This window comes from Megalops cyprinoides, chromosome 7 (genome assembly GCF_013368585.1).
Source record: "Megalops cyprinoides isolate fMegCyp1 chromosome 7, fMegCyp1.pri, whole genome shotgun sequence".
Taxonomy (NCBI): domain Eukaryota; kingdom Metazoa; phylum Chordata; class Actinopteri; order Elopiformes; family Megalopidae; genus Megalops; species Megalops cyprinoides.
In genome coordinates, this window is record NC_050589.1 from 34,599,497 (window position 1) to 34,625,396 (window position 25,900).

The 25,900-nt window shown below is 48.7% G+C and overlaps 1 protein-coding gene across 1 annotated transcript in view; it reads left to right on the forward strand.

The window, feature by feature from the left end:
* Positions 1-24,197, forward strand: part of LOC118780137 (plexin-A1-like) — a 186,703-nt gene extending 162,506 nt beyond the window's left edge. The window contains exons 20-32 of the mRNA XM_036532463.1: positions 540-774; positions 4,243-4,385; positions 6,207-6,463; positions 8,129-8,195; positions 12,006-12,152; positions 12,433-12,592; positions 13,006-13,109; positions 13,358-13,454; positions 16,596-16,786; positions 18,327-18,496; positions 19,424-19,636; positions 20,468-20,618; positions 22,301-24,197. Of these exons, the coding sequence (XP_036388356.1) occupies positions 540-774; positions 4,243-4,385; positions 6,207-6,463; positions 8,129-8,195; positions 12,006-12,152; positions 12,433-12,592; positions 13,006-13,109; positions 13,358-13,454; positions 16,596-16,786; positions 18,327-18,496; positions 19,424-19,636; positions 20,468-20,618; positions 22,301-22,396 (2,031 nt within the window). The 3' untranslated portion in view covers positions 22,397-24,197. The remainder of the gene's footprint in view (positions 1-539; positions 775-4,242; positions 4,386-6,206; positions 6,464-8,128; positions 8,196-12,005; positions 12,153-12,432; positions 12,593-13,005; positions 13,110-13,357; positions 13,455-16,595; positions 16,787-18,326; positions 18,497-19,423; positions 19,637-20,467; positions 20,619-22,300) is intronic.
* The last annotated feature ends 1,703 nt before the right edge of the window (positions 24,198-25,900 follow it).

Consider the following 25,900-nt stretch of genomic DNA (forward strand, 5'->3'; position numbering starts at 1 on the left):
GGGCGGGGGCCGGGAGGGCGGAGCCCGTTTGACAGGCTCTGAGATTGCCTGCTCTCGGTCCAGCCACGTAGCTGCGCTTTGCCTGTGTCCCCAGTCCGGTCCTCCCCTCCTCCTCGGAGTTTCTGCGGAAAGTTGTTTTGGTTCCTGGGGGTTGGAGTCACCTGCAGCACTTTAAGCTGTGGCTGTGTTCTGCAGCTCTCTGCTTAGGACCGGGCCGAGGACGCTGGGCCTCGCTCGCCAAAGAAGGGATGGCACAGCAGCACTCAGCTACTTGCCTGGAGTCGTTGAAAAACCGGGCAGTACCCTGTGGCAGATGCAGAACAGCAACTCTGTGACCCATCGTCACATGTAGAAACGCTATTACCTAATGTAGCTGTTGTCTGGGGAAGTTTTGTGATAAAAGTATTAATATGTTTTGTGCTATTAGGTTGAGATCACTGAAAAAGCTTAGTATAATTATTTGTGTGTGGTTTGTGTGTGTGCGTGTGTGCGTCTGTGCGTGTGTGTGTGTGCGCGTGTGCGTTTGCGTGCCGCTGCAGATCCGCGCGGGCGGGTTCGAGTACTCCCCCGGCACGCTGCAGATCTACTCGGACAGCCTGCTGACGCTTCCCGCCATCATCGGCATTGGCGGCGGCGGCGGGCTGCTGCTGCTGGTCATCATCGCCGTGCTCATCGCCTACAAGCGCAAGTCGCGGGATGCCGACCGCACGCTCAAGCGTCTGCAGCTGCAGATGGACAACCTGGAGTCCCGCGTGGCGCTGGAGTGCAAGGAAGGTACAGCCCCTGCTCTCCTCCGCCGATCCTCCTCTTCGCTCTCCCGTTCTCTCTCTGCCTGTCTCTCAGTCTGTCGCTCCTCTCTCTCCTTTACTCTCTCCTTCCCTGTTCTCTTTTACTTTTACACATCTTTGTTTCTCTCTGTTTCACTTTCCCTCCTCCACATCCCTCTCTCCCCCACTTTTTTCTCCTTCTCTTTTTTACTCTCCCCCTCACTCTTTTCTTTCTATATCTGTGTATACTCTGCTCGATACTTTGTATGTCTCCTTCATCACTTCATTATTCCACTTGGTGCTTTCCGCTCTCCTTACCATCCCATCATCCATCTCTTCCCATCCCCTACTGCATCCCCTCACTTCCTGTCTGATACCTCAAACATCCTGTCCATCGGTGGTGTTCCTCCAGTGTAGCCTTTTGATCCAGGGTTCAGGAGCCACAGCTGTGGCCCTTGAAGATTTCTGTGTAGGCTGCACTCCCTAAAGATCCACTTAAAGCTTTTACAGAAATATTCACCCATACATGTTTGCAGTTTGTTAGTAAGAGTTGTGATCGGAGGAGTCGCGCTGTCATTGTGCAAGGGGCAACAGTCCATTCTTCTATCTATCCTTGCTCTACCTACCTGACTGAACTCATCAGTGGCACTTTTGATTAGCTGAGCACAAATGATTTAATCAAGCAGCAAGGATAGATAGAAGATATGCAGGACAGTGTGCCTCCAGGAGTAGGATTGGGAAACACTGCATTAGCATGTCCCCTGCAAAGCCTGCTTGGAAACCACGGACAAAAACGGAACATGGTTTGAAAAGCATGACCCAGCACCAGAGAGCACCTGTGAATCCCCCCGCTTAGCGGTTCCCGGGCACTGTGTGGCTCGGTGGCGGGCCGCCTGCACGATGGCAGCTCGGCGTAACACACTGTTTCAGCACCGGGCGCGGCGCCTGCCAGCCGTCGGCCGGACACAGAGTAATTGGCCATTATCTGTGACTAGCTGTCCAGGGGTCGCGACCTTGTCAGTCCGGCGCAGCGGTGCAGTCTGTCGCCAAACGGGAGATGGATGGAGGGACAGGGGCGGAGGAAAGTCACGCAGAGTGATGGATGACAGGGAGAGGGAGAGCGCGAGGGCACCCCGAGTGCCGCTCCAAGTGAAACGCTCAGGGAAAGCAATGGATCTGAAGCCGCCACCGTTCTGCAATTTATTCATGCTGTCAATGTGCTCGTCTCTTGCTGGATGGCCTGATTTAGAGTGATTTGCGTACAGTCTGGACCAAATAGACAACTGTCACGATCCCATACAAATGCATGCTGTCGGGAGCTCACCTCACATGACGTGAGGGGCAGGTGACGTCAAAGGGCCAGGAGAGGAGCAGCGTGGGTCTTTTCTGCAGGTGGCAGAGCAGTGTAGCTGGTTAATAACTGAGCTTGTCTCCTGAGGGTCATAGGTTCAAATCCTGAGTGGGACACAACTGCTGAGGTATGGAAGCCATCTTGAATAAGTGTGCCGGATAGTAATAATAATACTAATGCTAGTAATGCTAATATAATAATAATAATAATAATAATAATAATAACAACAATAACAATCATAACAATCATAATAATAATAACCCATTAGTATTCGATTTTAAAAATGGATACTATGTAAAATGTAGGATAAGTAGGTATTCCAAGCGAACAGATAAATAAGCAGAGCCTGTCTCCGTTACAAATGCGGCCCGTAATGCCTGGGTATGAGGGGTGGGGCTAGAGTCAGTGGGGGGCGGACAGGGGCGGGAAGTTTCCTGCTAAGTACCGGTCAGGGAGACGTGAAAAAGATGTGAAATCCGGAACTCACTGAGCCGTTGTAACGGGGCTATCGGAGAACGCTGTAATCAAGACGGACACACAAACACAGCCACGCTTAATGGCCGAGAGCGACTGCGCTGTGCTATTACTGGAGAGGGGGAGATCGGTAGTGCTTATTACTGGAGGGAGGGATGCCTGTAGCCGCCAGCTTTCCGGGGACACTGTAGCAGAAGAAGTCCAAGGGAAATCACCGGATTTTCCATTCCGTTCCATTGCACCAAATTGCGGTGGCTCGGATGTAAGGGACGTGGCTACTTCGTCTTTCTTTAAGAACTGCAGCTGAAGCAGTGTGAAGCTCTCTTGGGGCAGCCTGTGATCTAATAAAACCCAGGGAAACGGTTCAGCTTGACTCACCCAGCATTTACAAATCACAGTCTTAGGGGTTGCCTAAGTAAATGCCTCTCAATTCAGCTGCATGGTTTATCTGGTTCATTCTCGCTTCGGACATCATCGGACATCGTGTTTAGCATATCCACACCACGATCCCATTTTGACTCAACTCCAATTAGAAATAAAGATAATTTGAGCTCCAATTAGAAAGAAAGACGCCCTTTAAGAACAGTGCAGAACGCGGAAACGTTTGCCAGCAGTGATGTTCACAGTACAGTAAAGTCGTGCACAGAAGAGATGCTCGCTCTCTCTCCGCTGGTCGTTCCCCGGCGGAGCGCCGCAGCCGCAGCAGCTGGAGGAAATCACGCATGAAACGCGCGACTCCATTATTAATTAACCACTCGCGCGGTTAATTGACTTTCTTTCTTACGAAGCGTGAGCAAGCTCTTTCCCCCTGAAATGAAACTAAATAGATTGACGCGACATGAAGGGAAAAAAAAAACTTTTGTTGTTTTGTGGCGCGCTGTACTTGAAGAATGATTAAAAAATGTAAATAAGCATGCTCACGTGTTGGGGTTATTCAGTGGAGCGGGTATACGCGCCGCTCCCCGAACAAGGAAAAACGTACAATTTCTGTGCAAAGCAAGTGGCAAATCGCAATGCACAGCAACGAATGCTTCACCCAGTTCAAGCATATTACACGTTATTACACTCCAATAGTGCTTTCTTTAGTTTTCTGTCAACTCCACCTGGGATTCGTCAACCTGAGTATAGTCTTTGATCCTGTTTTTCACCTGTTTTCCTGAACAGAATTTCTTTGTGTGTGTTAGCTGTGTTATTTATACACTACATTATTTGGCTAGTACCAGTTGAATTAATTCCTACCTTTTTTTTTATTAATTCACAGGTGTCATGTTTAGTTTTGTCGACTGTGATACTGTTGTACGCTTTTTCATCCTCACTGGTTTGTTTCCAAGCTCCCTCTGGGAGGATACGGACAGGGGAGGGACCTCCAGGCTCCTCCCATCCCCTGGTTCTCTCCATTAGCCCCGCCTCATGTCATTTACTATTTACCATCCACTACCTTGTCTGAGAGTAGGACATGCTTTTCACTTTTTTCTGCATCATTTTCTTTTGACAGTAATTCATGCACAAAAAAAAAATGTCAGCTTATTCTAGACACCAAATGGTGATGGTCCCTGTGCTTTTCTTCCTCTCTTGTTTGCCATTGGTGTGGGGGTTGTCGTTGCTGTTAGCATGCCAGTGTTTACATCTCCGCATCTCTCCCCCCGCCAGCATTCGCGGAGCTGCAGACCGACATCCACGAGCTAACCCAGGAGCTCGACGGAGCAGGCATCCCCTTCCTGGACTACAGGACCTATGCCATGAGGGTGCTGTTCCCCGGCATTGAGGACCACCCTGTGCTCAAGGAGATGGAGGTACGGGTCACAGAGCTTTCTGTGCCTGTGCACAGTTTTGCTGAGCTTACACAAAATGCATTATTCCATTATAATGGTGCCCTCCACACCTCCTCCTCTAGCACCACATGACTTTTCACCTCCTCCGCGATCACTAAGCCTCGAAGAACTTCTGTCACCTCACTTGAGGAATTCGGCTCTACCAGTGCAAGAATCCATTAGCAACCTTGTAGACATACCCCAGGACCTGCTCCAGAATTTTTTGTGCTATTCAGTCTGGTGTGGAAAGGCTATGCGACATTTAGATTATTGCAAATGACCCAAATAAACTGTGTGTAGGACACTGCTACCTCATGCTACAGGAGGTAAGGTCAGGGTAGGACATTGTGGCACAGTCCAGCCCAGCATGCCAAAGAATAGGACGAAACACTAAAGCACGATACAGAATGTTAATGCTGTGGTAATTCCAGGAGCCTAACTCAGTGCAAAATAGCGTGGAACACAGAACTATGTCCTGCAAGACCACACTTTCCAAAGAAATTAATAGCACTGAAAGTGGCAATATATTATGCACATTTGTGTGTGTGTGTGTGTGTGTGTATGTGTGTGTGTGTGTGTGTGTATATTCATGTGTATATTCGTGTGTGTGTGTGTGTGTGTGTGTGTGTGTGTGTGTGTGTGTGTGTTTGTGTGTGTTCGTGTGTGTGTGTGTGTGTGTTCGTGTTTGTGTGTGTTCGTGTGTTCGTGTGTGTGTCTGAATATATGTGTGTGTGTGTATACATGGGTGAATATGAGCGTGTGTGTGTTCTCCATCAAATTTCCCTTTAGGGCCCTTGTGTAATCAAATGCCTATTCAGTTTGTTACTGCTCTGCGAGGTGCTGCTCCCCAAAGCGCCCTACAGTACAACAGACTTTTCCCACGAGGCACGGAAATTTCATTTAGTGCGGGGCAAAGAAAATTGAAGCACTTTATTAATCCGTGTTGTAGAAAACTGGTGCTTTATCAGGTTATGGAATATATTGGTTGAATGCCTATTTGGCTGCGGTATTTAATTCCTGTGGCTGGGAGTGGAGGATGAATGAATGAGAGAGGGATGGAAAGAGGAGGGAGGGGGAGGGAGGCGTGTTGAAGGCGTGAAGGCTTGTTCGCAGGAGGATAAAACAGATTTTGCCTCTTTTTGATAAAGAACGCTATTCCTTTTTCTCTGCCTAGCCTGGGCCCTTCCTTAAGCCAGTAAGTGTCAGTTCAGAGCTGTGGAATTGTGGGATTGACGAGGGAGAGCATGTGTGCTTTTATGAGATGTGGCAGATTCCAGTCCAGTCCAAGTCTCCTGTGACTTGAACATCAGAGTAGCTTTAGGAGTCTGCCCAATCTCTCTTGTTCCAACCACTGTCTTTCTCTATAAGACTTCATGGTCTGTGATCTTATTCAGGTCTGATCTTTATTTAAGCTGATGAAGAGTTGGGGAGTGCTGCTGGTAAAGACCTCTGGTAATGGAACATTCAGGTGGCAGGAAAAAAATAGTGGAAGGTGTATGTAGACCAGCATCTTGTTTCCATAGAGAATCTTTGGTCAGAGTCTCTACATTATGTAAAATACATCTGCACCATATTTTCCAATGTACCCTGCTTAGTCTCTTTACAGCAGGAGGTTTTGTGTTCACTAACGTTCCAGAATCACTGAATCACTATGGAGACGATGTGTTCTATGTTCCTTCTTGGTTTAGCCAGGACATGTTGACGTTGTCATGGAACTCCAATGAGTTTGTTGATTGAACGTTTGGTGGTGGGGACGGGGAGATTTCAGTGAGTACAGAGTGTACTCTTCCCCTCCTCTCTCAGGTGCAAGCCAACGTGGAGAAGGCCCTGACGCTGTTCGGCCAGCTGCTGAACAAGAAGCACTTCCTGCTGAGCTTCATCCGCACGCTGGAGGCTCAGCGCTCCTTCTCCATGCGGGACAGGGGCAACGTGGCGTCCCTCATCATGACCGCCCTGCAGGGGGAGATGGAGTACGCCACGGGGGTGCTCAAACAGCTGCTGTCCGACCTCATCGACAAGAACCTGGAGAGCAAGAACCACCCCAAGCTCCTACTGCGCCGGTAAGGAGGGAGGGCGGGCCTCGTGTGACACGCACACGCACGCACACACAAACACATTCTCAAGCAAACGAACGTACACACGGCGCACACAAATGCATTCGTACAAATACGCACATACAGTATGCACCCACACATATCCACACACATATGCACACACATGCGTACACATTCCCAAGCAACAAATGTACGCACATACCCAAATGCATTCGTATGCATACACACACACGCGGACACAAATATGCATACGCACACATACGCACACATGCAAACACACACGCATATACATGTACATAGGTTCAAGTGAACAAATGCACACACATACACAAATGAATACACATACCCACATATGCACACACACATACATATGCCCACACACAAACACAAACATATGTACACTCACAAGCCACATGTAATAATATGACCCACAAGCCTTATGTTCAGAAGTGGTGGGGGTGAACACGTTGCCTGCCTCGCTGAGCACTGATCCGAGATCAGCAGGGGCTGGCGGAACAGGGAGGGAGTGCTTTGCGAAGCAGCAAGTGCATCTGATCGAGGGCTGGCCACATCAGCCCTGCCTGGAGTGCAGCCTCTGTCCAGATGCATCTCCCCACACTCTCACAGCCAGTGTGCAGTGCAGACAGACCACCTGCGAGAGCTGTGATCTGTTAGATCAGATAAATAAGGCCAGTCAGTCTAGTTCAGTATTGTCTCAGGCTGGAAATCTGTAGCCCCTATTAGCAAGTGCAGTATCTGTCCATGTTTTAAATGTCCAGCCTTGTGCTTTTAGAGAGAGAGAGAGAGAGAGAGAGAGAGAGAGAGAAAGAGAGGTATGAACACGGCTGTGTCTTCAACCATCTTCCATGGCTCACCTTTGCAGCATGCGCCCGGCAGCTCTGTGAGCTCCTCTCTGGCTCTCTGGCACAAGTCGCACTCCTTTCATCTCCCAGTATCTCCCCCCCCTCCCATCAATGCAGTCCCTGTGAATGTATAATTAACCGGGAGGAAAGCCTTTCTGACGCTGTAGGGGGAAGGAAGAAACAGGAGAGAGAAACAAACCGCTTCCCCCCCGTTTCCTCCGGAGTGCACATCCCTCACTCTCTCTCCGTGCTGTTAACAAATTAGGAGTAATAAAGTCCGTTAATTACAGAGGCTTTTAATTACTTCTTTTCTGGGGGACCTTTTTTTTTTGGGGGGGGGGTCATTACTATGCACCAGGTTTATGATTAATGAGAGAAGTTACCTAATTATGCTAATTGCCTCGTTTTAATGAAGATTGGTTGTATGTTTTTTTGAAAAAAAAAAGGTTTATTATTCCTTATTTATTTCATAAAGCGAGGGAACAGTCTTTGAAGACTTCCTGTGTTCATTTATGGGGTGATTAATGGCTTTTTAATGTATAAACATTCCTTTGCAAACACAGGAAGGAGAGTTAAATACCTTTTTTTTCCTGGGAGCACTGTTCTCTTCCTCATTCGCTCAGATACTGGCTTATTTAGGCACTCAGTTACCTACATAGAAAGGGCAGGTCTTGGCATACATGTAAGACCATCTCGGTTGTTAAAGCATATTACAATGGATTAGACATTTAGTATTTTAGTATTTAAGTAGTTACATTCCCATACACGGAATGGGAAACTGACACTTCCCTCTGCTCCATTCCTCCAGAACGGAGTCCGTCGCTGAGAAAATGCTGACAAACTGGTTCACCTTCCTCCTCTACAAGTTTCTGAAGGTAAGCCTTGCACAATTTGAGCCACACCAAGCAAACTGGCCTATGGTTACAAACCTCTCCTATGATAACACATGGGGAATTGGACACTAGAGTAGGGCCTAGAAACAGCACCATAAAAAAGTAAAAATGCGTATTTTAAAACAATTGCAAAAGTTACCACAGGTTGAGCTACGTATACTCATAGTTGTTCGTTAACATGGCCATCCGTCTCACAGATAGTCTCTCCCTGCCCCCAGACCAGTACACAGCAGGTCATGGAGCAATGCTAAGGTTTACCTCAGGTATTGAAGCAGTGAGGTGGAAAACAAAAGCCAGTGTGAGTTTCATGTTTCAGTTTTCAGTTCAGTGTTCATCCTTCCATTTTTGTCTTTGGGGAGTTTTTCTCTCTTTGGGAGTCTTTCCATGCCGCGTCTTCTCAATGGGTGCGCTACACAGAGGGGCTGTGTCGCGTTAAAGTTCCTGTTTCTGCCGAAGCCAAAAGAGATTTTGCTGCTGTCTGGATTCGGATGAGTTGCACAGGTCAGAGGGAAGGGAGAGAGTGTTTTGAAGAAAACACGGTATCGAGCCGCTTGGAGTTCTTGGCTGAGTAACCCGCAAGCAAGCATGAAGTGGGTGGCGGTGCCAAAACGGAGCCCAAGGCAGGTGGCCTACCCCAGAGGGAGGCATTCCTCAGGGGCTCCAGCAACGATGCTGTCCGGTGGACACTCGACCTGCAAACGCTTCACTCCTCTATCCAGAAGTCACCCAAGGTTTGCCGAACCACTGGGAACAACTAAATTCCTCATCTGCTTCCTGGTCTGAGTGTTTAATATTACATTATGTAGGTTAATGCTTACAACACTAAGCAATTATAAACTCGGTTGATTTTGGTAGTCTGAAACAGCTGTAGGCAGGGTACTGCAGTCTGTGGCCCTGCCTCCCTCGGCTGTGTAACAAGGGGGCGGGGGAGGGTAGGGGACAGACAGGCAGGGTTGGTCACTCATTTAGTGTTTTCCCATTAGCTTTTAGCACTTTTTTGGCTTGGCTCCCCAATCCCTCTCTATCAATTGAGCGCTAATTAGGCCCGACGAGAGCCGGGTGCGTGCCGCACTCTGTTAGTCTTTGTGCACCGGAGAAAGTGGGGAGTCGACTTGAAAGAGCGGCTTTCTTCAGATGGACCAGAGGCCAGTCAGGGTGAACGGGGCGCTGGCCCAGAGCAACGCTAGCAGACTGTTGAATCAGACTGAAGAGAGATGCAGGGCAACTTGGGCATTAGCATTCTGCCAGCAGCAGTGTGTGTGTGTGTGTGTGTGTGTGTGTGTCTGTGTGTCTGTCTGTGTGTTTGTGTGTGTGTGTATGTATGTGTGTGTTTACATGCTTGTGTGTGTGTGTGTGTGTGTGTGTGTAGCTGGGTGTGTGTGTGGCTGTGTGTGTGGCTGTGTGTGTGTGTGTGTGTGTGTGTGTGTGTGTGTGTGCGTGTGCGTGTGTGGCTGTGTGTGTGTGTACGTACGTGTGTATGTATGCATGCATGTGCATATGCTTGTGGGTGTGTGTGTGTGTGTGTGTGTGTGTGTGTGTGTGCGCCTATGTGTGTGTATATGTGTGTGTGTGTGTGTGTGTATGTGTGTGTGTGCCGCGGACGAGGTATGCCCCAGGCTCTGCAGCAGTGGTGTTAGTTTCCGTGGGCTGTGCACCCCTCCCCACCCCGCATGGTTATTAGCTGCTCCAGGCGTGATTTCTGGTGGCCTGGCCAATCGCCTCCGCACCCCTCCCACAACCACCCCCACCCCCTCGCTCTCCTGTGAACATGTGTGCAAATGCACCCTAATGAAGCCGGAATCTCGAATTAAAGATAATTTCAAAGACAAGCGTGCCATCAGAAGGTCTCTGGAAATGATGTATGCATGTTCCCGCTCGTTAGCAGCTGTCTGTTTAATTACCGCAGATGCTAACGAGACGCTAACGGCATGTGCTGGCAGGGGAGAGTCCGGGCTGCTGGGTGCCAGGAGGTGGAGGAAGTTCAGTGTCTGTTGTAACTTTCCTCACTGATCCATACATTTGGTGTTCAGACTTCACATCCCTGCAGAATAATTCCCAGCACATACCCGTGTTTGTTCATCTGATGAACAGATTGGTATCTGCACACTTTGCTCAAAGCGCAGCTAGTTTTCTGCAGTCTAAAACCATATAATTGATTACTTAGTTTTGCTGAATGCATTACGTATTATAAGTTGCAATTGTGCGTGTGTTTGTTTGTGAGGCAGTGAGATTGGGTGTATGTGTGTGTGTGTGTGTGTGTGTGTGTATATGTGTATGTTTGTGTATGTGCATGCTGAGGTGATCCACGCCCTCAACCTGCCTGTCACCACTGGCGTCTGCAACTCTGAAGTGCTTCTCCGTTTACTCAGTCGTTAACCTTCCCTAACCCCCCCGCCCCTCCCATCAGCTGCCACCAGCTCTGTACACAAAGCTGCAGGGGTGGCCTGCTTCTTCTAAACTGTTTGCGTTGTGTGAGTGAGCGTTGACGTTTAGGAACACTGTGCGTTCCTTTCGCTGGTCCCAGCGAGAGCGCTAACGAGGAACAGCGTCGGGTCTCAGCACGCGGTGCCGCTGTTTGGAGGAAACGGCGGCCAGGAGACATTTTCAGTGCACTCAAGTGTGGGAATCCTTACTCTGTCTCTGCGCGGTGGGCGGGAGCCATGTTGACTTACATTTAGCCTGTTCCATTTCCTTTTGCTCTGGTCATATCCAGACTGGGGTTTTTGCATCTCTGGGAATGAGAGTAACACATCGGACATCACGAGTAAGACATCACAACATACTCAGTTAAAAAGGCCTGATGAAGTTTGTCCCTCGAGTAAAGGACAAATCAGACGCATGCCTTTGAAACTCCCAGCAAAGACCTTCTCTGCTGTGAATACTGAGCCAGGTGTTGTAGCACGGCTTTAGTTTAACTCGAGACGATTGAAAGAGTTGCACTGCGGTGCGAGTTCTTATTTGGCCTCTACCTGACGAGCATCGTAATTTGTGTGGTGTGGTGCCCTGAATTAATAGGGATATGTTTGTAATATTCCTTCAGATGTTATCGAGACTCGGGGAAAAATAGCAAGCCTCTCCGATGTTGCCATTACATTATTGATTTGTTCAGCCGATGCTATTATCTGGGGTAACTTGCTGTAATTATATTCTTTTAATCTCGCTTTCGGGCACATTTTACTCAGACTCATTTATGAGACAGAATTTTTACTGTGGCAATTTAGGTGAAGTGCTCCACTCAAGGGTACAACATCGGTGTCCAAGGCCCTAAATGCTACTCCGCATTGCCGTACCCTGTCAATCATCACAGCTAGATTAGAATGTGATTTAAGCTGCTGCCTGCTGCAACTTGGCAGTCCTAGCTGGCTTTTTTTTTTTTTTTACACACCATCGACTTATAGGGGAGAATATAGAGGAATACACAATATGAACATTTGTAAAATACTGTGGTTGATACTGTGGGCGGCAGTGTAGCATAGTGGTTAAGGAGCAGGACTCGTAACCAAAAGGTTGCCGGTTCAATCCCCGCTGGGACACTGCTGCTGTACCCTTGGGCAAGGTACTTAACCCACCGTTGCCTCAGTAAAAATTTCCAGCTGTATAAATGGATAACATTGTAAAGAACTGTAACCTATGTAAGTCGCTTTGGATAAAAAGCGTCTGCCAAATGAATAAATGTAAATGTAAATGTTGAGTGCTACAGTGGCAGTTTCTGCACATGGGGTTCGATCCTGTGACCTTCTGCTTTGAGGTGTGTGTAAGGCCACTGAGCCCCCCTCTGCTGTGTTGGAACAGGAGTGTGCAGGAGAGCCCCTCTTTATGCTGTACTGCGCCATGAAGCAGCAGATGGAGAAGGGCCCCATCGACGCCATCACCGGAGAGGCCCGCTACTCCCTCAGCGAGGACAAGCTGATTCGCCAGCAGATCGACTACAAGACCCTGGTCAGTCTCCTCCCACACGTGCACGCCTGCATCCCCTGCATCCACCAGATGGCCAAAGAGCCTTAAACCCTGACCGGCCCCGAGGCCATCTGTCACCGCGGGGAATACGCAGGCTGCATGCCTTCTTTCAGGAGTCCCAACTCCCCATCACAAAACAATAGAGTCTGGTTCTTAACTCATACATAGGCTTCCCTGACCCTCCTTCTACGTGTGAGGTGAAATTACCCACCCTTTACCGTGGTAACCTTTAACCCCGCCCACGTCCATTTCCTGCCCGCAGACCCTGCACTGTGTAAACCCGGAGAATGAGAATGCACCGGAGGTGACGGTGAAGTGCCTCAACTGTGACACCATCACCCAGGTGAAGGAGAAGCTGCTGGACGCAGTGTACAAGGGCAGCCCCTACTCCCAGAGGCCCAAAGCTGGGGACATGGACCTGGGTGAGGACACCCGTGCTTGGCGTTTGATTGGAGGACAGCAGACATGGTGCACTGTGTAGTTGTTTTTTTCCCCTGTTCATATGCTGGTTTTGATATTTGCTCTCTCTGTGTCTGGGCTATATAATGCACAAGTTGCCAAAGTTCCCATGCCCACAATCCACTTAAGTGAATAAAATCTGTGGCCTCTCACTATTAACTTGAGCCTATGATGTTTGAACTGACATTTTTCCTAATGTGTGACAGCATAACAGCGTGTACACCAGTCAGTGTGAATGTGGGTTATACCATGTGTGTTTCACGCCCCAGCAGGGGGTCGTAACCTACAGGGCTGTGACTGTGGGTACAGTATGTCACTCTGCCATAGCGTAGTGTGCGCTGATGTCCGTCTGTCTGTCTGTCTCCTGCCTGCACAGAATGGCGTCAGGGCCGAATGGCCAGAATCATCCTCCAGGACGAGGATGTCACCACCAAGATCGACAACGACTGGAAACGCCTCAACACGCTGGCCCACTATCAGGCAAGGAGCCGCCTGGCTCTCTGCAAACCTGTCTCACCCTCCGTCCATCTCTCCCACCACCCAGACAGTCTAGACTTATTTAATGACCTGGTGCATGTTTTCATTTACATGCCTCCATGTGTACATATGCATTGCATTAATGCATCGATTAATGCGTTGATTCATTCATTCGTTCATTCATTGATCTATGACAAAGAAAGGCTGTGGTGATTGACAAGGCTCACAAGATGCACCTTTCCCCCCCCCAGGTGACGGATGGGTCAGTGATCGCCCTGGTGCCAAAGCAGAACTCCGCCTACAACATCTCCAACTCGTCCACGTTCACCAAGTCTCTCAGCCGATACGGTGAGGCCCTTACGCAACATACAGTCAAAGTGCATCCTTATGAGTGCTTTCCCGCACACGTATATGTGTACGCTAGCGTAGCTCTTATGCTTGCCCTTATGTAGCTCCTGTTATGGTTCTTTGTTTGGCACCTTTTACGCTGTGAGATGAAGAAAGGTTATGCCATTCCTATATCATTTTAAGCACTGTGTTTACACCAGCGCAGGAGTTACTGTGTGCTGATCAAGGCCATGTTTTTTTATAGCTTGATGCTTTATTATAGAGGTATTACTTGCTCTTCTGTCCCAATGCCCTTTCTGCTCTTACAATATGTAATGTATCTTCCCATGATGGCTCCATAAGTCGGTCTTGGTAACAGCACCCGCCACATAAAGGAATAACAATAATAAGTCTTCCCTCCTGGCGTGCGGCTGGGTTGGGTGTGTGGGCACTGCGATGCCCAGACTCGTGTCCCAGCATGTCCTATCACTGCAGGTCGCCAGCTCTCTCCCTTAAAGCGAGTAATCCAGCCAAGCACCTCTCTGTGGAGGGTGGGGGGGGGAACCTCCCTAAGCTCCAACCTGACACCCATATCCTGCCTGCACATTTTTAAAGCCGTTCCCTTCATGTCTGGAGATGACAGGCATTAAATCAGGCACCTAATGTTTTGTGCCGGAGATGGGAAATTGCTGTCTGACACCGACAGGAGGAGGGATCGAGGCAGAGAGACGGAGAGCTGCAGAAGCGGGCGTGCGGCCTCGGCGCCAGCGCTGCGTCGGACTGTGCCCCAAACCCCCCGCTTTCAGGGGTCCCTCCACCCAATTTCGTTTGTGGTCTTTAAGCCCGCGGCTGCAATCGATAACGGGTTGTGATGGCAACCCTGGCTGCCTGAGAGAGGACATTTTTTGTTGTTTTTGTTTTCTTTTGTTGTTTTGTTCTCTGGAGAAGCACGGTAAGGACAGACTTCTCCACGACTGGTCCTCCTTCGTGAGTGTCGGCTGCAGCCAGTCAAGCAGGACCTAGCGCATGGCAAACGTCCACCTGACGTGTCAAAAAATGTTGAAATTTCAGTGCAGCTGAAACCTACAAAAATGCAAGCAGAATGTGTTGCATATATAAAATGATTATTGATCCCATTACTGATTTCACGTGTAGTTATATTCATATATTGTTAAAAATAGATATAAAGGACACATGATACATATAAAGTGACATGTACACTCTAAGACCATTGATATTGGGTATACTGTATGCTGCATAGTTCCAGCTTCTGTGGAGAAACTATTTCTTAGGTTTTTTGTTTCAAATTTTAAATCAAAATCATTTGAATAGATTGGCATGCAGAATACTGTATATAGACAAGAGGTCATGGAAGAATTTTTCAGTTCTTTCCACTCATTCTCATTTTGTTTTTTTTTTCTTGTTTTTTTTCCCTTCGGGATATAGTGCTCTGTAAAGCTCTCTGTGGCAAAGATTGATGGATTGATGCGTTGACGTGCGTGACTTTCTCCTTAAGGGAATGTTTTACCCAGGGCTGGGCTTTGTGTCACTTAACTTCTCCAAGCCACAGCAGGACACTGGCAGATATCTGAGACGACTGAGCCGGAGTTTGGTGTGGCATTGAATGGTTAGGGGTGCATTGTGGGTATTTGCAGCGAGTCCCCCGTGCGGCTCAACAGGCAGCGCTGGCTGCGTTCCCGCGGCTTGCTGCCCGCGCAGGAGAAAGCAGACAGGTGAGGGCTGGGATTTGGACGGATTTGTGTCGTCTTAAAAGGGCCGGGGCATTTGTTTTCATCCGGCGCCTCAAACGGCCGGCTTCTGGGACTGTGACAGGCAAACAAGCGGGAGGCCCTCTCCGCGTTATTGAGCGCAGGGCCGAGGCGCACTCCATCATTCCACGGCGGAGAGAGAGAAACCGAGATTGAAGGTGTTTTTCTTTTCTCTCGCTCCTCACTCGCCCACCCCCCTCCCCCCACCTCCCTCTCTCCTCTCACCCTGCGCATCAGTGATGCGTGTGCACACGCAGGAACGCCGCGGTCTCGGGCGGCCCGGCTCTCCCGGCTGCTGCCGCCCTGTAGATAAGCTGAGTGCGGCAGACGGGTGTCTCTTTGGTTTGGTCTAATGAAGTTTGACATTCACGCCATTAATAAGGGATGGCGGTGCCGGCAACGGAATGGTAACCTGACGGTGGCCAATGCTGCCTGACTCACCCGGCAGCCGGGACGTCTCATTGTGCAGGGGCATGTCGGGGGGTCTCGCCGCATGCCAATTGTGTCACATCATAGTGGGGTGGAGGAAGAGGAGGCAGCAAGTGCAATGAAGACAACGTGGAAGATCAACTCCGTCTCCCAACCTCCCTTCTAGTTTTTTTTGCACGGTGCCAAGGCATGCTGTTTTGCACTCTGCCAATTAGTTTGAGCTTTGCAAGTGAGCAGAATGAGTTGCTTTCTTTCCCCCTTTAGAAAAGGTTCAGTACCCCCCCCCCCCCCCCCCCCCCCCTTGATAATGGCAGCCGCGGGAATCTATTCGCTTTTTCATTAAAACTTCTGCTTTTCTGATGATCGAGGCCCCTGGGGATTTGCCGTGCCTCGTTGCCTTTGCTCTCACTGCACACACTGCAGTCTGAAGTCTTTGGACGTGTCCGGGTCTTCTGATGCGGCAAACGCTTTTTTTCTGCTCTTTGTTCGCTCCTGATCAGTTCTGTTCAGGTCTTGTGTTTTCACTGGCTATTTCTCCCACTTTCAGACCAGCAGTGAATGTCAGATGCAGGAGATATGGCTTCTCCTTTAAGCCTCGCTCTGTCATTGTCTTTCTCCAGCTCTCTCTGCCTTGTTCTCACTGTATGTAGGACATCATGCAGGTGTTCAATGGTTCCATTTTTGCAGGATAATAAAAAAGGTGTTTTTGTTGATCTTAGCGGAGGGAGGTGAGTTCTGTTCAAACGGGAAAGGTGAAGGGTTTTTTTTTTTTTTTTTTTTTGGCTGTAGTGTGTCTGCTCTCTTTTTTAGTCTGTTTCTATGTTGAGGTATGGGGCAGAATTGAAATGTGGGATTTTGTAGCAACAGCATAATCTTTTTGGAATGCAGCCGGTTGAACTGCGCTGAGCTTCTCTCTTTCTCTTTCTCTCTCTCTCTCTCTCTCTCTCTCTCTGTATGTCTGCAGAGAGCATGCTGCGGACAGCCAGCAGCCCGGACAGCCTGCGCTCTCGCACGCCCATGATCACGCCCGACCTGGAGAGCGGCACCAAGCTGTGGCACCTGGTGAAGAACCACGACCACTCGGACCAGCGCGAGGGCGACCGCGGCAGCAAGATGGTGTCCGAGATCTACCTGACCCGCCTGCTGGCCACCAAGGTATACTCACAGGGCCAGAGCCGTTTAACTTCCAAATGCCTAAACCCAGACATGTCTACATGAGTGTCTTTCTCTTGCTTCCTCTTGGTTTGTGTATTCAGCTACTAATGAGGAAGTGAGGCTTCACAACCACCTGTAAGGGATGGAGCCATCACCCACTTTGAGTGATACAGTGATTTGCACCCATCAGAGAGCCTGCGGAGACCCAAGCGCTTGACTGCTTCATAATATTGACAAGATTGACAGCAAAGAGCACCCTCAGCAAATGTCGGGGGCTTGCAGAGCCTCTCCCGGGCCTATTTATAGCCATTGCATAAGGAGGAGGTTGCGGGGTTCTGTGTAACGCTAGATTGGATGTGCTCTCTTTTGGCTCCCTTTTGATGCAGTGAGGCTTTTTCCTCCCCCCCCCCCCCCCCCCCAGGTGCTTGCCTCTGCTTTGCCGTAGTCCCTGGCGTCGCAGCTGCGCTTGTCTCTTTAACAGCTCCGCTCTGCTGCAGCCACGCTGCAGGGCTCCGTTCTCCCAGAGTCCTCAGCCAATTCCCCTCTTAACTGGGCAAACAAGGCACTGCGCTCGCCGTCCCCTTGGAGCTGATTGTTTTGGTTCTAATTCTGTGTAAAAAAAAAAAAAAAAAGCACAAAATGAGATGGTCTATGCAAGCCTCTTGGGTAGTCAATTTTTCTTCGTACTAAAAAAAATAGATATTGATGTAAAACAGGGGAACACAAAATTGCAGAAGGCAGATCATTTTTTTCACAAACTGCACAGGTAGGGAGGGAGGGGAAGGACCCGATCAGGATCCAGGAGGGAGACCACAGGAGCACGTCTCTCTACATTGTTGTCCTCAGCCTAGCTGGCCCCGCATCCCCGTGGGCTGTCCTGGAGTGAATGTGTCCTCTCACAGAGAGACATGATTAAGAGCGCTTTCTTGCTTTTTTCCCCCCTCTATCTGTGATACACTGAGGTGTGTCTGTGAGTGTAGCGGAATGCCATTTGGTCTCTGGTGCTCCGGGATCAAAGTGTACCACTGTGAGGGTGGCTGGGAAAGATGTCATTGTATCAACATAAGTCATGTGCCAAGGCCTTTACACCCCAGCCAGCTCATTTACATCACTGTCCTCTGACTCTAGGTCAATTGGTGGCACTAGCAGTTACATGTGCCCTTGTTTTTTGGTGGTTGTGTTGAACTGTTACTGTAGGTGGAGAAAGTATTGGTCCAGGGCAAATTTCAAAAGCATGCTAGAGTGTGGAAAGCTACCAGTGAAGCTCAAGGTCCTCAAGTTCAAAGTCACAGTAATATTTTAATCAAAAGTGTTATGTTTATTCACTGACTAGTCACCTAAATAATCAGGAGATAATCATTAATATCATAACACTTAGTCATTGTAAAAATGCCATTCTTTACGTCAAATATTGTATCTTCAGATAGACCATGTTATTTGACTGATGTCTAGTGTGGGGTGCAGTGAGAAGAACTGAAGAAGAGCTGAAAAACCTCTTACACACCGTCCCACCTTCCCTCTGTGCCTTCTGTGTTCTCAGGGTACGTTGCAGAAGTTTGTGGATGACCTGTTTGAGACCATCTTCAGCACAGCACACCGTGGCAGCGCCCTCCCGCTGGCCATTAAGTACATGTTCGACTTCCTGGACGAACAGGCCGACAAACACCAGATCACCGACTCCGACGTGAGGCACACCTGGAAGAGCAACTGGTGAGAGTGGGCCGCTGACAGCGGTTGGGAATGCGTGCTGTGTGCGCGCGTGTGTGTGTGTGTGTGTGTGTGTGTTAGTGTGCTCTTTCTTAATGTGTGTATGTAGGCTAGTGTGAGCGAGTACACATATGTGTGTGTGTGTGTGTGTTAGTGTGGTCTTTCTTATGTGTGTACATATGCTAGTGCAAAGCGCGCTGTGTGTGTGTGTGTGTGTGTGTGTGTGTGTCTGTGTACATGCACATTTTCTGTGCTGGCATGTGTGCTGCTGTCTGTATTATCATCTCTGTCTGAGGGTTTGTGTTTGTTTGAGGATATGAGAGTAAGATCTCATGTAATTTGTCATGAGTCTTGGGGCACTTGTTCAAAGGCCCGACTCCTCAGTCTCCGGCTGCGCTCGGAGGGTTGGTGGAGGGGGGGGGGGCGCATCTCTCCCCGCTCAGCCCCTGCATCAAGGTGCCTTTCCCGGCAGTGATGGAGGTGGGAGAGGATGACAGCACTGGCAGTCTCTCCCACACAGTCGGCGCGCATCGCCTGTGGCCAAAACAGCAGCGCCGCTCCCTTTTGCGTGACAAGATCCTCCGAGCTGCAGACATGCCCCAGTTGCCGTGCCGACATAATGCGGCTACATTATGCGCCAGTGATGTCATAGTGAGAGGCGCTCTCGCGCGAGCTGCCGGAGAGCTCCAGTTACAAGCCGCGTCTTCCCACGAGTCCTGAGTCCACGGCTTTCCCACATCATGCTGTCATGTTTCGCTGCCTCTACTGGCCCTTTGCCCCTTTGTCATATTAGTTTCGGTGTGTCTTCATCATTATTATTGTTTTCCCCTTCCCTTCTTCCGAGACTGTCTCCCCACACCTCCCTCTCCTCTAACCGTTCTCCTCTCACGGGTCTTGTTCTCTCTCCTGTTCCTCTCTCCTCTTCTCCAGCCTACCCCTGCGCTTCTGGGTGAACGTGATCAAGAACCCCCAGTTCGTCTTCGACATCCACAAGAACAGCATCACGGACGCCTGCCTGTCCGTCGTCGCCCAGACCTTCATGGACTCCTGCTCCACCTCTGAGCACAAACTGGGCAAGGACTCCCCCTCCAACAAGCTGCTGTACGCCAAGGACATCCCCAACTACAAGAACTGGGTGGAGAGGTAAGAGTGGGGGCTCAGAGTCGACCTCACGTCAAAGAGCCCCTTTTCATCCTCAGGACTTTAGTTCATGAAGTTTTGCTGATGATGGACACCAGTAATGTTAGAGTGAATCTTCATGAGCCCCCAGATGGAAGTTTTATGCTTGAGTCAGCAATATCAACCAATCAGGGTTTGTTGAGGTGTAGAGCTCAGTCTTTTTGGATCACACTAGTGAATGACTGACAGCACATTGTGGGGTTGATGGCGCCTTGCTGTTGCATCACTAATGGACTCCGTCATTGGCGGAAAGTCAGCCTGCACTTTCAGGCTGCCAGGAAATCCTAGTGATTGTAGTTCCCTCAACCTAGCTATCTATTCATCCCCTGGTTTAAATCGATGAACATTTTTATTTAACCTTTTTTAACTAGTAAAATCAACTGAGAATTCATGTCTCTTTTACAGTGATGACCTAGATGGGGGGGGATATGTAAGGGACTGTGTAGCCAATAAACAATGTGTGTGATGGGGGAGGGGGCAATTAGGTCACCAGATTGGGATGGCCAGTTTGGGAATTCCACCAGGACACTGGGGTTTAGCACCCCTACTGACCACATTAATGACCACAGTGTGTCAGGACCTCAGTTTAACCATCCTCAGGATGGCTAATAATTCCCTGCCACGTCAACTGATGTGTGATGAACCGTCTGTTGCAAAATGGCTGCCTTACATAACAGACCTGTGGTACTGTACACAATTCTGCATCAAGCATTTTTGTGTCATTGTCATAATAATCATTCCTTTAAAAGAAATTCATTTTTGAGCCTCTCTCCACCTCCGTCTCCTGTCCTGTAGGTACTACTCGGACATCTCGCGGATGCCGGCGATCAGCGACCAGGACATGAGCGCCTACCTGGCGGAGCAGTCGCGGCTGCACCTGAACCAGTTCAACAGCATGAGCGCACTGCACGAGATCTACTCCTACATCGTCAAGTACAAGGACGAGGTGAGGGCCTGCGTTTTCGACTTATCATTTCTATATTGTTCATTTTTGGCGAGGGGGTGGGGGGTGGGTCATCTGTGTGACGTTTGTACACATTAAAACCTGCAGCGCCCCTAAATCTGAAAGGGGTCCAAACTGCCTTCCCAGCTCCACAGGATAAATCTTTCCATCCATTTAACCATTTCTCATTCTCATTCTCAAATGGTGTCATCAGTTCTCTTTATCTCTGCAAATAAACGATAAATCCTACATATGCACAGGCAGTGCGTACATTCTCACAGTACATGCATACAGAATATGAATTGATTTAATCCAGTGGGTACGACATGCAGTGCGATGCACACCGCATACAGATGTACTCAACCGCTCCGGCACATGAATTAAAGAATCCGCTGAGCCATGATCGCTCTTCTGGAGCACATCAGAGATAAGTACATGTGACTCATGAGGCCGAAGTGGGAGAAATGGAGAGATAATGAAGTACTTTGGAAAGGCCATTTAGCCCGTGTGTGTGTGTGTGTGTGTGTGTGTGTGTGTGACATAACAGACTCTACAGCGGAACAGAAGGATAGACTCCCTCCGCTGGCGCCCTGTGTGTGTGTGTTTATCAGCATTCGAGGATGGTTCTGCACCACACTGCAACGCACACTGGCTGTCCGTCTTTCTGCAGTTGTTATGGTGGCTAACCGTTTGTCACACAAGGAGCTGAGTAACCGGGAGTGCTGAGTGCTGCCGTTGTACCCTTGAGCAACTTAACCTTATTTACTTCAGTAAATATTCAGCTGTAGACCGTAAGTGGACAGCGTGTAAAAATGTGCACCAAGTAATTTGCTCTGAATTCATCAGCTAGGCAAAGAATCGCCGCCACCGCAACCGCCAATAATAATGCATACAGTTAATCATCAGACAGCATCTCCTCTCCCCTCTGCCTCCTCTCCAACCTGTACACCGCAGCTGCCTTGCTTTAATGGTCTCCTATCACCGAGGTGTGATAACCCATCCCCCCTGCAACGATAGGAAAACATACAGCTAATTTTTCATCCTCGCTAGTGTGGTGTAGCTAGGCCATCATGAGGCAGGCTGACAAGCTGCCACGGACAGGCGCGGTCCTCTCCCCTTCCTCTTCCCACGCCTCCTCTTCCTCTCTGAGATGACGCTGCCATTCCCTGCCTCATTAGTGACCCCAGCAGAGCACCCCGCCACTTCCGCTAACCGCGCTGTCCCCACCGTGGTCCCCATTAGCGGTGCCTGTCGCTGTCACGGGCTCCTGCTTCATGTGGGCGTGGCAGAACAGAGAACATGAAGTGCAGGTGTCATGGTTACATACAGTCCATGTGTGCTCTCTTCATCGTTACAGTCCCATGCCCGAGCCAAAATGGTGCAGGACTCAAGGGTGTGTGTGGCTTTCCACTGGCGGTTTGTGAGTGTTAGCCTGCTGTGTTGTCCCAACAAGCAGCATCTCTCTTAGCTCTTAAAGTACTTCCCATTAGATCCCCTGATAGTTCACAATACAGTGCAGTTTGGCATCTTATCCTGTGTCCCGTATGCACAACCCAGTTCTTACTGAGGTAAAGTGGGTAGCTCATTGGTGCAACAGCAGCGTCCCGCCACAGAACCGGGATTCAGACCTACGACGTGCTTGCTAACCTCTGCTAACGTGACGGTCTCCTGCCCCTTCCACCCAGATCCTGTCGGCGCTGCAGAAGGACGAGCAGGCCCGCAGACAGAGACTGCGCAGCAAGCTGGAGCAGGTCATCGACACCATGGCCCTGGCCAGCTGAGAACCGACCCCCCCAGCCCGAGGAGCAGGGGGCCGCGCCGCCGTTCCCAACCCCAATCCGAAGGACTGCAAGGACAGAAGCAGTGCACTGGAGATCGCACAGAGCTGGGCTTGTGTGGGGCCCATCCCGGTTCGCCTCAGTCAACACAGACACACACACACATACAACAAAAAAAAAAAAAAAAACACGCATCTAAAGAGAGCATTTGTTCATTGTAGCTGACGCCATTGTTATTTCTCGCTGTCGAAATTGCATCGCGCGAAGCTGGACACCGGGAAAGGAACTCGTGGAGGAAACGAGGAGAGGTACGGGCACCTTGGGTAACCCGCAGAGTCATCACCGCTCTCCTGGCCACGTGACCGCCAGTCACACGACCGAACTTCATTGGGACCTTCTCGACATCAAGGACTTTTGGTTTTATTTTCCAGCTCCTGTGTCGTTTCTTTTTCCTCCTTCCTCTGTCCTCAAATGCCCACTTTTCTCCAGTCTCCTGGCACTCGTGTCACTGCTGAATTTGCACAATTTACAAAAACTGAAATGAAAAAAAGAGATCTAAATATATCTATATATGTATAAATACAATTGCATTTTTAAAGAAACGAGCAAAAATAAAGGTAAAAAAAAGTTTTCCATTTTAAGACACAACTTCAATTGACACGACAAAAAAGGCTTTGATATTTCTGACAAAAAAAAAAATGAACAAAGAGGAAAAAAAAGAAGTAGAAAAACCTGTCCCGTGCCATGTTTTATTTGAATGTTGTTTAGTGCAAAGACATTTTGTTAGATGAAATGTGCTATGATTTAAATGTTGACATGCCTAGCGACTGAAACTGATCAGAAAAAAGCTGAGTGCAAAAAAAAATGGAAAACAGATGAAAGATGACCAGGAGTGTGAGACCTAGTCTGTTTTTCTAAAGAAGAAAGACCCAAACTCGCAGCCATAGGTTGGAATATTACTTTTGAAGTAAGATGTACTGTATTTTTATTGCTTTCGCAAATGCGCCCACCTTCAGCGCAACAGTGATTTTAATTTGCAAACCAAACACAGAGTGGCGGGACTCCTGCTCTAGTAAAAAAATGTTACATTGGGGTCCTCCAACACCTGGGTGGAAAGCTTTGTATTCATCACCCCCCGCCTTTATAATGGTTTGCCTCTTGCTTTTATCGATGTGGCTGAATCCTTTCTGTATAGCTTCCTGTCCACACCGGTAATATTCATATGAAGTAGATTGCATAACTTGAAGAAAAAAAAAATCGTTCGACAGGATTTGGATAACAGAGCTCTCTGTGGTCATGGCTGGGGGTGGAGTTTAGGGGATGAGACTTATGGATATAGTCACATGACGTGGGTCTCGCACTCTACGCCCCAAACTGAAGATTTCTCCCTCATGGGGGAACCGGTTCTGCATAGCACCGTGTTGTTCGGCTTAATGCAAGGTCCTTTCAGCACACGCAGCAGGGGTACGTCTCTGAAGAGAGCTGTTGTCTTTTTGATAGCGTCCTGTCCCTGGTTCCCTGGCCCAACCCCTATAACTGAACAGTGTTTAGCTGGACTTTGTCCCCACCCTGTGTCAGAACACGATAACGAGTTGTCGAGCTCCCGCTAGAGTGGTGGCGGGAGCGTCCCAAAACGCTGACGGGACCTCCCGCGGCATGCAGATGGAGGTGGCCGAGAGGAGTCTGTGTTGCACGGATTGCGACTGCGAGCTCAGAGGTCTGACGAGGGCTAGCTTCGAGGAGGGTGAAACCACCCAGCCTGCTTATCCACTCATTAGCTAAATAATCCCCTTAGCCCTTGGCCCCAGTGAAAACCATGTGGCTTAAACATCTTTTTTTTTTTTTTAAGTTTTTAAAATTTTATTTCAGGTTTTTCTTTTTCACCAGACATCTTTGAAGTTTGAATGGTGAGAATTGTGTACATTATTTTGCTTGCCTGAGGCAAACTGTGGTCAGTTCTGATGTATTTAGATTTTTTTTTTTCTTCCAGGGGTGAAGCTGAATCATTTTTTGTTTGCTTTATTTACTCAATGGCTGGTATGAAATGAGTTGCCTTCTCAGAAGCTCTGTGAAGTCTGTTGGTTGCCACAGCACTTCGGTGATGGAAGTTCAGTATTGTTTTTTTCTGTTCCACCCTGTATATTGCAGTGGTGGACCAGAAATGAAGATAAATGAAAATTGTGAGTGTAAAGACACAAACATCTTTGTATTGTGCAACGAGACTGTGAATTGCTGCTTAATTCTGTTTGTGCTTTTTTTTTTCGAGGGTGAAGGATTTTTTTTTTTGTTATTATTGTTGTCTGGTACTTTTGTGAAATGCAGTGCTGCATTGACCCTCGCTTGCTTTGCGTGGCAAGTTCCTGAGAGACACATACGGAAAATCAGCACAAATCAAAAATACTTTCCCTACACACCTACTTTCCTTCAGGAAGTATGTAGGCTTGGAGACTTTCAAAAAGATGCAAAAAAACCTGCACCCTAAAATGTTTAGGTTAGCAAACCAATGAGGGAGGGCAAGAGAGAAGTGTGTGTGTAGGTGTGATTGTACCATGGGGCATACCTTCACAATAGGATATTTAAGCATTTCCCTGCAAGGTGGCAGGGTGTAATCAATAATCATGTGGTTCTTTGATTTATTCTTAAGTTCTCTTTCATGTTTTAATATCTCATAAGCAATTGGGAGCAGGTCTCCAGTACAGCATAATTAAAATCTTTCTTCAAATAGCACTTAGTATTTTGGCCACGCATGAAAGTTACCCTGCTGTGGCGGTACCTTTGAGAGAACTTGAGGGTTTTTCTTTTTTCGTCAGGCGCTTCAACGAGGCGGGACGTTTTGAAGCCTCCTTCTTGTCTTCACCCACCCCCCTTCTTCCCTTTTTCCCTCTCTAACTCCCTCTCTCCCTCCCCTCCTGGACCGTACAACTTTGAGAAGGCTCCAGGCTGTCAGGGACTCAGGCTTCTGTGATCTTCGGCTCAAGCTCTCAGGAGACGTGAACAGGTTTACATCCTCTGGGTCTTAGTCATTTATTTATTTATTTTTAAGCTACACCTGAATCCTGCTAGGGCCCCGCCAGCTCTTTTGAGAGCAGGAGTTACCTGTAGTTAATGTAACAGCGTGCACATAGGCCGATCCCCTCTCGATATCCAGTACAAACAGGGTTAGTGAAGGATGTCTTGTGAACCTCGTGATGGGCTCTTGCACATCGAGAACAAACCTTCCAGTTATCTTCCGTGTCTGTCTACAGGACACACCTTGTCCCCAGTTTGAGTTGTCCTTTTGGCCACACCTGCATGGCTTTAGGCCTGTGCATTGTGTGCATCAGTAAATACAGTCCACTCCCTATAACTGCATGGCAGATAATTGCATACTTCATTTCACTGCATAGTGTGCGGCTGTGCATACTTAAGAGCATACTGCGACAGCAGTCCCGAACACACGCAGTTATCAGGAGTTGACTGTCAATATAAAATGTAGTTAAAATAATCCAGAATCACAGAGTGTACTCT